Source organism: Chiroxiphia lanceolata, chromosome Z (genome assembly GCF_009829145.1).
Source record: "Chiroxiphia lanceolata isolate bChiLan1 chromosome Z, bChiLan1.pri, whole genome shotgun sequence".
NCBI lineage: Eukaryota > Metazoa > Chordata > Aves > Passeriformes > Pipridae > Chiroxiphia > Chiroxiphia lanceolata.
This window is the reverse complement of record NC_045671.1, coordinates 55,146,419-55,159,715: the sequence shown is the minus strand read 5'-3', so window position 1 is coordinate 55,159,715 and position 13,297 is coordinate 55,146,419. Positions and strand designations below refer to the sequence as shown.

At 34.4% G+C, this 13,297-nt stretch overlaps 1 protein-coding gene across 6 annotated transcripts in view; it reads right to left on the bottom strand.

Moving 5' to 3' along the window:
- The window catches only part of TRPM3 (transient receptor potential cation channel subfamily M member 3), a 418,794-nt gene that overhangs the window by 118,933 nt on the left and 286,564 nt on the right, over positions 1–13,297 (bottom strand). For all 6 annotated transcript variants that reach the window (XM_032674617.1, XM_032674614.1, XM_032674615.1 and 3 more), the window contains exons 2-4: positions 10,779–10,858; positions 9,891–10,095; positions 1,500–1,713 (exon numbers count right to left, since the gene is read on the bottom strand). In XM_032674617.1, coding sequence (XP_032530508.1) covers positions 1,500–1,713; positions 9,891–10,095; positions 10,779–10,858 — 499 coding nt within the window. The remainder of the gene's footprint in view (positions 1–1,499; positions 1,714–9,890; positions 10,096–10,778; positions 10,859–13,297) is intronic.

Here is a 13,297-nt window from a genome sequence, read left to right as displayed (position 1 = left end):
AACCTGGAGCAACCAACTGCTTTGCTCCAGAAATCAAAGACAGCAGTCAGAGGTAACTGATATCACAGAACTACCTCTGATGTTACATGTTTTTTAAACATCACAAAGCCATTTGAACCACATTGTTTTGTCTAGGTAATTTTTGATTACAGAAAAAACAATAACTTATTTATGCTGACTTTTCTGGTTCATTTGTACTTTTTTGGCATTTGCAACTATGATGATTTGAAAAACAGTATAAAGCAGTTGTGCATTTGCCAAATGCAAATGCTACGATCTGTCCTTTTTTTTAACAAAATTTCTGTAGTTTGATATCCACAGTTTCTGTGGTCATCCACTGCATTAAGAGCATAATATGTACATTTTTCTAACACACATTAAACATAAAATTTATGTTTTTAATACAAAATTTGTATCTGTCTTTGCCATACAAGAGTATCTGGCAACTAACGTTATCATCACAGTACAAAGGCCAAAATTAGCCTGACTTTGTCCCTTGTTCTTAAGAGATGTGGGGCTTATTACATATATGCAAGTCTGTCTATTTATCTAAACCTCCAGAAGCTACGCCTCTTCTCTGCTTTCTTCCAGCACCAGGCCTGCCAAAGTTCAGGAAGCGTTTGAACAACAGTCTCAGGTACATAGGGTGACTCTTGGGTCTGTTCTGTGCAGGGCCAGGAGTTGGACTCTTTGATTCTTGTGGGTCCCTTCCAACTTGGCATATTTTATGATTATATCCTATTCTTACTGCTGCAGTGATAAAACTGAATATTGTTTTAAATTTGATGTGCTCTGGAAACTAAGAAGCCCAAGACACCTATTAGGCATTTATATTCAAATATGTAGGAGTTGATCTACAGTGCACTAAAATTAACACATGATAGAATGATTACATTGTTTTCCAGAGACACCAAGAAGATACACTCTTTGATATTACTAAAGTAAAAAATTATAGCTTTGTTACTGCAGCAGATGAGAATGACATAAGATTTTACAAGTACATGTCTTAGCTCAAAATTTTTGCATGTATCTCTAGCAGAACTCTTTGACTTTCCCCTGAATCTCTTCTGCTTTCTGCCTCCTTCAGCGAGGGTAACTGAGCAGTCAATGCCAAACTTTTTTTGTCTGGAGACCTGTGTTTTTCAGCTTATTCCCAAAACTTACATGGGGTCTACTAGCAGACTTTTTTGGTTAGTAGTCCTTCGCTGCAGCTTATGGTTGATTTTTTAAAGTCTTCAATGGGCAATATACTAATATAATTGCCTCCCAGGAGGCTTTATTTTTAGCTCCACTGTGCTTTTTGTATTTTAGCAAACTTTTTATTCTGTTTTATACCAGCTTCCAGGCTGGTATGAACTTGGCATTTTCTTGTTTACACACGGTACAGAAATGACTAATAAAATAAAACACAGAATGGCTTCTCAATCTCATCAGTCCTACTTTTTTTCTCTGATGAGGTCTCTTAGATGCCATTGCTTTTATTTCAATGTTGCTGTTACCTGTGTTTACTCCTCCAGTGAATATCCATGCTCCAGTTGTCATAGCAGCCTTAATAAGGCCTTTTCCAAAGACTTGTTTGAGTTTTGGCTGAAGTTCAAAATTCTGAAGGCCCCCGTGCACAGAGATGAGAAGTTTGGGGAGCTCAAGTTGCCATTCTTTGGTCATCAGATGCAGAAGAAGGTCAGGCTTGGTGTCAAAAGACACACGTACATACTACAGAAACAAGGGCAGTAGTAGAGAAAAAAGATTGGTTATACCCACTGGTTTCTAATGCATATGATCCACCCCAATAAATCACTGAAAAAAGACAAGTTAGAAAACTAGGAATAATGGAACACTTGCAATTCATGGCCTGGATAACTTTCTTCTTTTTTGGGAAATTAATTGTTTCAAAATGCTTAGCAATGCTAAGCATTTTCATAAAGATGAAAATATGGAACAAAAATGTAAGTGGTCTGCCAAAGACAACCTGGGTAGTCAGAATCACAACTGTGTATTCAGTTCTACCTCATTTTCAAGTTAACCAAGTCAAACTCTCAAAAAAGCAGGAAATAACAGAAACAAGGTGAGTTATTCAAGCACACACAAGTTTAAACTGAACAAGACTACTAAATACATACTTTTCAGATGAAAGAATGCTAACTATCACTTACAGAAGGATTTTTACAGATTCATGAACTTGCCCAACAAGATACTAGACCCTAAAAGTGCTCTGAAACAAATTTATGCATTTCCAGTGATTAGCTATTCTGTGCTACATCTGCAGCATTTTGCACCAGGGTAGATCATGCCCATCTGTGTGTGCTCAAAGATAACAACTGCCTTCAAATCTTGTATAGCACTACCATGTCACACAGATACCTGTCTCTCTCTGGCAAGCTTTTCTTTTGGCTCTTTCTCCTGCTCTTTCTCCTGCTCTTTCTATTGCTGATGCATGAAGGGTTTCACAGAACCCATGACAGGGTAGGTGATGCTTTTTTCATTTCTAGTTACATAGCAGAAACAGGTTGCAAGAGGAAAAAATATTTCTATAGCTGCTAAGGTCTGGAAAGACCCTCTTAATAAAATAAAATAGGTTACAGAAAGCCACTCATCTATCAAATTTCTGATTGAATCACTGCCTATAGAGCTACTTCAGTAGTCTTTCCCTTGATGGGTTGTCAGCACAGACATCAGGTGTATAATAGAGGCTCCTTTGATTTCAATCAGAGGAATACCTAGTTCTAACTTATTTATTGCAAGGTACTATAATATCCAAATATATTATGTAACCATTTTGTTCTTTTCTGATATGTCTGATTAATATTTCTTGCCAAAGGTTTGTTCTTTTTTAGTAATATCATATGATAACAAAGTGGATTTTTTTTCTAGTTGAATAAGAAATAAGGACTTGACATTTTCCAGAGGAAATTGCTAATAGACAGAGTTTTTTGCAAGAATGGGTTGTTGCACAGTGGACAAATATTCTTAACATTTCTGGAAGCAAAAGCCTGTTTGCACAAATAGTTGGGGGAGCTGGGACACAGCCAAACTAAAAGCTGAGGAAGAATTTGGGAATACACATTCGCCCCAGTGCATCAGTAATGTTCCCCACAGCAGGCAGGCAAATTTATAGTAGCTAATGGACATAGAAAATACAGTATTCATGTCTGGCAAAAATGTACCCTCAAGTTGATATATAGATGAACTGCCTCCTCAGTAGCTCAGAAATTCATTCAATTTCCAGTGTGGGATGAAATGTGGTATGGCACCTGATACCACTGACTAGATTGAGATGTTAATAATTTTTAAGTTGGGATTTGAGAGGTCTCAGAGTTTTAACACACTGGAGGGAGTGTAAGAAGGCTAATACTGATTCCTCCTTTTCTGTCTTTAGGGAGATCTGAGGTTGCAAAGGGCAACCATTCATAGACATTCATGGACACATTCACAGACATCATCCTTCATGGGGACTATATGAAAACTATGGAGATTCTATTTTGGAATCACTGGTAGCTTACTCTGTTTTTTGGTGAAGACATTACTGGTAGTCTTAAGAAGATAATTAAGGTGAATTCACACTAGCAATTGCCGTACAAATATGCTGAAAATAGAGGCTATTGCACCATCTGGGATGATAGTAATATGAAGATACAAATTGCATCAGATGCCATTATTTAGCCACTGCTTTTTTTTTGATTCCTTAGTATTTTTTTTACCCTAGAACATGTGATTTCACTGCTCCTACCTTCTTAAGCCTATGTATTACTCTTCTTATACATGAAGACCCCTGAATTTCAATAAATACAAGTCTATATAGTGAATCAGAAAGTTGGAATAAATATTTGCTTGCATTTATTTGAAATATAGACATCTTTTATCACAAACAACAGCTTGTTCCTTTTACTGAATGTAAAATCCCTCTATATTTATGATAACTTTACTTTATGAAGAGAAAATTTAAGGAAAAATAGATCAGAAAGTTTTTTTCATGTAAATTAAAATTTAAATCGTCATAGATAAGATTTATTGTTTTAGAAGTTTTTGGTAATGGTGCCAAACATCGTGATTTTTCTTCTGTGCATAGCGCTCAATGTTTATGACTGTTTTTATGACTGATTAATTTTTGCTCTTACAGACACAATTTTCAGTTTGGTATGTTTGAAATTATTTTTGCCATCATTTAACATGTTGACTAGTGACTACATGAGAATTCTTTTGTCATCACTTTCAAAGTTTACATTAAATTATAAACAAACACCTTTAAGGCCCTTTGTGTCCATACTAAAAATTTATTTCATTCAATATCATAGCAGAATATTTAGCCTTATCAGTTTTTGCTTAGAATTTTAATATTTCTGCTGTTCCTAAATTCTTTTGCTATCTGGAGGCAGATAAAAAATTTAGATGTAAATCGAAGCCAAACCACTGTTGTGTTACCCTGAAATTCCATGCCTGGTGTACCTGTCAGCTGTAGAAACGATAATTCCTAATGGCAGATGATTTAGCCCCTTTTTTATGGGAGATATATATGGATAGCATACAAGTGTTCAGTTGTTATGTGTCAGCAAAACAGGACAAGTTAGGAAGCAAAAGTAGAGTTTTGAATTGCAAAACCTACATACTGACTTGATTGACATCAGCATAGAATGGTGAAATGATAAATCATCAAGTTCAAGTTGTCATGCCCTTTTGATCCCTAAACCAGCACAGTAGTAGTCATCAAGAGTGTCATTTGATGTCAGTTGTTCTTTCTATTTTTTGTCAAGTATTGTCTTAGAACATAGCTGTGCCCATCATCAGTCAAACAGCCAGACACTTGCAAGTTTGACTCCAGTGCCCAAGGGCAAAAGCCAAAGTTCCTGAGAGGTAGAATTACTATTCTGTTACCCAAGCACAGCTGTTTCATTAAAGTACTTGGTGAATGAGTGCAGATGAGAGTCTCAGTGAATAAAATAAAGAGATTCAGAATTTTGTTGCATTTTTTCAGAGTAAATCTGTTCAGGAAACATTTTGTGATCTGCATTCTAACACTGCTCCTGTGTTTCTCTTTGGTAAATAAGTTTCTATCACTGAAGACATGTCTTTAAATTAAAGACTAGTTCCCTCAAAGTATGATCCTCACATAAAAAATAAGTTTGATGTAATTCTCACTGAATTCAAGAGAAAAACTGTCACTTAGACTGAAACCAGACAGGTTCTGTATAAATTATTTCCTCTTAACATCTTGTTCTCATCCACATTCCACTAAATAGTTAGTGAAAGGACTCCCATTGATTTAAATGTGTTTTGAATAAATGTTTGTCTGTGTTATTTCCCCTTTTTCTCCACACAGGACACCATCTTTTAAATTCTGTAAATATTTTTTAAGAATTAATTTACTGTAACAGAAAGAATGTTTGCTGGCTTTCCATGGTTTATGTACGTTACAGGATTATCTCTCTTTTTTTTTCTCTCAAAAGCCCTGACGGCTTTTAAGGTCCTTTTTATATAGTTTTGATAAAATTCAATATATTTTAAAAAAAGAAAGATACCTTTTTTATGTGGTTGATTTCCAAATATCCTTAATAAAGTTTTGAGGATCTGAATATTAAATATTCCAATGTTCATGTTCATTGGAATTCTACTGGTGTTCTTTTATGCTTCCTTAAGAAAGGTTAAGGAGATAACACTGAAGTAAACTTTGGTTTTTCGCTGCTGCAAACATATTTTAGCATTTTACTGCGCATATTAAATGTATTATTGGAATGCATTCAATGAGAATGAATGTAACTCACCAAAGCTTTTCAAACAGCCATCTTCCATCTAACCTTGAAAACACATGATCAAAGAAATTTTAGTTCTGTAAACAGCAATCCTTTAAAGAAGTTGTTAGGAAATCCAGGACCACCAATCAATGAAAGAATGTTAAAGTGTTTTGTGTATGTGTGTGTAAAGGCAGACAGTATATTAAAAAAATGGGTTTAGTTTGGTCACGAGTACAGCGCAAAATGCATCACAGCAATATTGTCTTAAGTGGTCCACTGATGAATAGAATACATTTATAAATTGTTTGGAATATTGCTCATAATAGGAATGGAATCACTCACATTAGTTTGATAATTGCTTTCTGACTTAGCATAATAAATCGCTAGTATATAGTTAGACAAACTCATACATATTTCCTAAACTAGTAAGAGCCAACTTACACAAAGCAGGTCAGCTTTTATTAATTTTCCTGTATTTTTATTAATCAACTGATTTATTTGCAAAAGGTATTAATAAAGTTAATGTATATCCACATCTCTCTCAGATCTTTTTACAGTGGTTAAAACCGAAAATCTGCTGTAAAAACAATGTAAATGTTACCAAGCAAAACTGCTAATTGTGTTTCCTACATATTAATGGGATCAGTCACTTGCAGAAAATATGAGAGTGACAGAGGTCTAAATACCACAGACTTGTTGTAGGATTATCTGTGATTACATGAAGACTGAAGGAAAGGCCCTTTTAGTAACTGATCTTGTTAACCAACCTTACCTAATCTCAGCTATGTGTTTCTATATAATCTGCTGCACCCTGAGCTATTCACATTATTGATTTAAGGAAGTTAGTGCAGCTGCACTGAAGACACTTTAACAACTCAATGGCATTAGCAAAATTCATGCTGTTTGGAAATTTTTGTTCTACGTGGCTGTGATTTGAAATTAATGGCCCAGTCAGTTCTATTGACAATATGGAAACCTATATCTTTTCTATTTTGTTTCAAACACATGTATTCTATTATAATTAAAGTGTAATTTTCATTTCCATAGCAAAAGATCCCATTGTTAGTTGTCTTGTGACAAGTGATACAATATTATATCATGAAAAGTATAATTATACTTATTATATATTTTGTACTAAAATCTAATTCTCTTAGTTCAATGGCAAAAGTAATTATCTGTCAGTCTTACGTGCACTAATCTATTCCATTAATTAATTGCTTTCCCAATTATAAATCTGAGGTTATGGTTTTCATTAATAAACCCCATCTAATTCCTTGTAGTCTGATTCAGAAAAAATTAGCAGTTTTCCCGTTAGCACAGACCGAGATAATACTCCTTAGATCTGTGTTTTCCTTGCTAAATAATTTTCATGTGTGGGCATCCATATAATGAAATAAAATAGGGAATAGGTGCAAAATATTATGCTGAATTCTTCCCCTGAGGCTTTCCTTGATTTTGGTCAGCTTGCCAAATCTTCCTGCTTTGTAAGGTTATTTTATTAGCCAATAGGCACAATATTAACCTACCATGATTGTGAGCAAAAATCAGTTCCCATGCCATAGTTTTATTTGGTAGCCAGTACCTTGAAAATAACTAATATAACATATTTTTCGAAAGGAATAAATATCTGCCTATCATATTTTCCCCCTTTTTCTCTCTTCCCCTTCCCATGTTAGTCAGCTGCTCTGCATTTGGGTTTGAGAATGTTTTCTCTGAACAAGAAGGTTTCCAAGGACTATTATGCACTTGCTCCTTTTTTCTAACCCTTATTTTTCAATATAATTGCTCCTTTTTCCCTCCTCTCCTGGCAAAAGTGGTTGGCTGCTTCTATTGAGCAAACTCTCGGCTTCCATAGAAAGTTTCTGATTTGGTAAGTTTTACTTATTATGGGAAAGACTTCATAGCCAGTAAATTCAGAGACAGCAGTTTAATTATCTCTATTAATAAAACTGCAACAACTACTTAGGCAGCTCTTTGACCACAGTGTACCCTAAAATAATGTTTGGTGCTGGAAATAAGAGCATAAGGACACCTTCATAGTGTTTTCAGTGGCAAACACAGCGAATTGTAACAAAGCTCTTTAATTCGTTCATTTAAAAAAGGTACAATTAATGGATATGCAAGCCTCCTTATTTGTGTTTTGGTCTTATGAAAGACACTTTTTTCATTGTTGGTAACCAAGCATGACACCCATTCAAGGGATATTTATCAAATTGTTTAATTTGAAGCACTTTTCCCACTAGTTGGATGACTGAACTTCTGGAGCTGTTACAGACTTCTTTAGTTCATGAAGAATTTGGTGTTTCCTATGCTTTTGGTGGGGTTTAATGACTATGAATAGATGGCAAATGCAACTATCTTCTTGATTCTAGTACTGCCAATATAAAGCTGGATTTTTTCCAGCATTAAATGTTTGTAGTCTTCTCTAAGTTCTAATTTGTTATTTAGGTCTCTCATAGTTTAAGTCCCTTTTTCCCTCTTTTTTTTTTTTTTTTTTTTTTTTTTTTTTTTCTTTTCCTCCCCTAAATTCCTCATGGTTTCACTCCTGGCTGCACTCTGTGGCAAAGTTTTTCTTTCTTTTATACTGAATTCCAATTTTACCTCCACATTTTCACTTAAATTGTTTTCTTTTGAGCACAGAGTATATACCTTGAAGCATCTCCTGTCTCTTCTGACACTATGTCAGGACATCAAAATCCCAGCAAAGACCAGAAATCCTCTAGAGAAATTCGTAGCAACAGCTTCCCTAAAAGCTTCATCATTTCTTGGCTGTCTAAGACTACTTTTGTCTTGGCAGGGCTGTTTATTGTTTCATAGCAATCTTCAAGGACATCACTGAAAAAGCTCTATTGATTATCTTTCTCATAAGCAGTGATTTAATGCAAAGTATCCATATATGGTTAATAACATTCATTATTACAGTATCTCTGAATCTTTCTCAGTTTGGATGAAAAGTGTTTTGGTTTTTTTCTGCTGCTTTTGAAGATACAAACAGCACAGTCTGGTTCATTTCAGCGCTGAAGGAGTTGACAATTTATTCACACTAACCAAATGTTATTTACTAATCAGAGACTCTCTAGAAATGGCCTTGCAGACTTTTAGGTGATTGGTTATCAACTGAACATATGGTGTCTGCAGTACTCTCAGAGAGATTACTTAATTTTCTGTTTCTTGGTGCAGTAGTGTTTTTTGGTTTCTATCAAAAGAAGCCATCCATCTGCATGAACAGTACCATCCACTCAAGTAATCATTCCGATTCCAGCACCTCTGTCGGCATCTGAGGAAAATATTTGACTCTTGCTAGCATAGTACCTGAGATTTTCATTGTCTCTAATCTCTGTCCCTTAAAACAGATCTGAGACACCTGGTGGGAAGAATTCATGTGCAGGAGACAGTACTGGGTTGTGGGGCAGGTTATTCTGAAGAGCACCCAGGAGCTCTGCTTCTGCCCTTAGTGCTGCCCAAAGCAGTATCTTGGCCATGATGTGCTAGGTAGTCATCTTTCATTCCCAAACTCCCAGGTTCAGTAGTTTAGAGTCAGAGGGATTCTTCCTTTCATGGAAGCGTTCCTCATAGGAGAAATACATACATGGAGTGTGTGTGTGCTGGAAACATCTCTTCAAATTAGTGGAGCAATGCCTTCAGATTAATATACTTTGGTATCTCTCCATAGGGAAGGAGTAAGTCCTTGCTCAAGGAAGTTTGTGGAAGAATAGAGAGTTCCCAATTCCTAGATTACACACTTGATGGGGCATCTTATTTCATTGAAATATGAACCAATGAGTCTATCCTCTGATACATGTCTGGAGGAATACTAAAAGGAATTAGGTATATTTTTCAGCTTTGCAGACACAGCCAGCAATAATAGTTGAACTCTAAAATTATTCAGAAAAAGAGGGATGACTAGCCACTGGAAGGAAATCAAGGTAGCAACACATTAATTTGTCTTCATTCTTCATAAAGGTAGCCCCTCTTACACTGTAGTCCAGCCTTTACAGTTAATTTTGTTCGCCTACTCTTTGGCACATGACACATAAAAACATACATTACGGTCCTACACACAATAATAGTTTAACATGAAGTTAAGAAAGAATGCTGTTCCTTCTTTGTGAATGCCTATCTTTAGCTAGCAGCATTATTTATCTAAGAGAAAAACATGGTTACCATGGCTTTATTGGAGTGGCCTCCTCCTTGGAACTCAATGGTTCCAAAAGCGTCCGTCGGGCTGAGCTGCGTGTGCTTGCTGATGGACCACTTCTCCGACTGGATGTCATTGCGAGCGAGCCTGGTTTCATTTTTCTCATTCTGAGTAACAGAGGCGCTTGGAGGCTGTCCAATATGTTGACCTGTTAGACGCCCACAGCAACACCTATGACATTAAACAGACAGAAAACTTGAGTCACGTGTATGTATAAACTGAACAGGAAAACAAACTACAAAGAAAATCCAACCCCTTTTCAACTCTGTTTTCCTGCTCTCTGAAGGCTCTGTGTATGGAAGCAATACAGTATGTATATTATCTTTGCTTTCTATGGTCTTTTTTACTTTGAGCTCTCCTGTATTTCAATAAAATCATGCTTTGTCCCAAATATGTACAAAACAAAGTTAAAGAACATTTTCTGTTGTCTTCAGATGACATCAGGACAAATAATCAGCTTTTTGTTTTCATGGACTAGCACATATTTTAAATTGCTAGTTTACTGCATTTATTTTTTTTTGACAGTATTGTGTGCCACACATCCAATTTAGGTAAACATTCAATGCACTGAATATTGAACTAAGAAGATAAGGAAATTTAACACAGATGCTGATCCACCTTTGATTTATCTGTTGGTTTTTTTTTATTTTTATTTTATTTTTATGAAATAAGTTTTGAAATGTAAACAAATAGTGCCTATAGGAATCCATCACTCCAGATGTAATTCAACCACCTTCTGAACAAATAAGTTTACAAAATATTTATACCCATATATATTTTATGCATATATATAGAGAGAGAGACTTTTTTTTTTCAATCAAGTTTCATTTTTCATACAAGTAGCATGTAATTACCTATGGGGGTCTTTGGTGCTGGGTATGATATGAACACATTCTCTCTTGTAAAATGCTCTTTCTATCCATGATTTCTGTGCCTAAAAAAGAGAAAGGAAATGCCATGAGATCTGTTTGCTTATTAAGCACAAATTATAATACAACTGAAGAGAAACTTCAAAGAAAAAAACTTTACTGACTTTGCAGACACACAATGCACATTTTGCTCAGAGCAAACATTTTCCATTAGAACTATGACTTCCTTCTAGAACTGAGCACCCAACACAAGCCTTTAAGGTTGTTTTCATATTCACTAGCCAGACGACTTTGATCCTGTCACCTATATTCTCACAGCAGGAATCACTGGAGAAGAATTAAACTGTAAAGCTTTCTTCATGGCAGAGAAAAAAATACACCTATTCACTGAAAAAGCTTTAAAAAGTCTATTTCCATTTAAGTAATACAATTAAGTCATCTCTAATTAAAAAAAAAAAATCAATTTTTTACACAAGTACTGAGAGTGCTGTTTAACATAGAGGTTTACATAGTTTCCTATGTGAACATCTTAATAAGAAAAGAAAAAAAAAGAGGAAGTTCTCTTTCTGAAACAAGACAAAAAAACTTTGATGCATTGACTCAGATGAGGTGGCTGAGGTAATTTCTGAAACAGTTCAGTGAAGCTATGCCTGTTCATAACACTTTCCCCTCATATTCATAGAAAAGCAAGAAATTTCCCTCAGCATATGCTTACTTTTCAAATACACAACAAACCTTTTAAAAAAAGGAAGATAGATGGGTAGGAAAGAAGAAAAACCCAAACCTCAAACACTAAACCACAAAGGAGAAACTTTCAGAGTTTTGAAATAATTTTAATTATCTAGGAAGTCTTTGCTCCATATGAGTTCTAGCAAGCTCTCTAAAACATTCACCCAGATAGAATTCAATTATTTCATTTAATAAGGAGATGAGTTAAAACTTTCCTTTAAAAATAATTTCAAACAGATATACTTTATAAAATCTATTTAAATAATAAAATTCCATACTTTATTGCACAGGATAAACAAAACTATGAACTATGACAAAATTATCTGAGAATTAAGTAACGTAATATGAACTTTGGACAATTTAAAGGAAATATGAGTATCCTGCCTCTATGAAAAGAGAACATATGGAATTGCCTGTGTAATGTAACCTAACTAATGTTACCTTTTACTATGGAAAGTTAGATGGTAACCTACGTATGTATTACTTTCACTAACTAATGTTACCTCACAGCCTAATGTTACCTTTTTCTCAACTAAATCTGCATCCTGTTTTCCATGTTTTCAGTGAATATCACTAGCACAAACTATAAAGTAGCATAATAAGAATTTCTTGCTACATCCATTACTTATCAGTCCCAGTACACAAAAAGTTATTCTTTTGCCTTTCACACAGAAGATAATTCCTTGTTGGATCTAGTGGTCACTGATGTTACTTGGCAATATTTCATCTTTCTTCTCCTTGCATTTTTATTTGAAAAGTCTGCTAGACTTCAAATTTTGAAACAGGAGACTTCTACAGTCAGAAAAAATGAGTCAATTAAAATCATTAAATAAAACTGTATTTGACTGATCTTCCTTACTTATATTAACAAAAAGTTAATATATTATAGAATGTTGGCAAGGTTTGTTTTGTTTAAGCAAAGGCCAGTTAAACAGAAATTCTGAAGAAGCTAATACAGTTTTACTTTACACAGAAGAGATTACCTTAAAGTTGTAATTTATTATAACTTCTAAATATCCTTTATTAAATACTTATATTTTTCATAATTTTCTGCAAATAATTTACCTTGGTGAATTTCCTTACTACATAGACCTAGTGCCTTTTTTAAAGATGGTCACTAGCTAAATTCCTCTCAAGATGCAATACAAAAAGATGTCATAACAGGTACTTTACTGAAAATTTTTTCTTTAGGTATAGAAGTAACAATAAACAATAAACTGACATTTTTCCTACACTTTCTCATATAGTCTTTGCAAGTAGAAAAGAAACATAGCTATGTTAAATATAATAATAATAATAATAATAATAATAATTTGAATTTTCATCAAAGGTAATATTGCACAAATAGTCTGATTTAAAAAACTCCTTTATTCCCATCACGAAAAAAACCTTTCCAGCTTTTAGATCTCAAACAATATACTATCCTACCCAACAGAGTCATGATGCCAAAATGCATGCTTTACTAATTTCATATTTCCTCGTCCTTCCAAATTTCAAAGAAAGCATCCGGCTTCACTGTCTCATACCAGTTATTTTTCCATGACAGATATAATTTGCAATGAAGTATAAAGTTCAGATTACATGACTTGCCGTAGAGTCTTCACAATAGAATAACTTCAGTAAATAAACACATTTATCACTAAACTGTCTGCATTAAACTCTTATTAGCAATCTGAAATAATAAAGTAATAAAAAGTTTAGAAAATTACAGCAAAGAATATTCAAAACTAGTAGAGCAAGAAGCTTATCTTCTCTTTCTCTTATTTCACAAATAC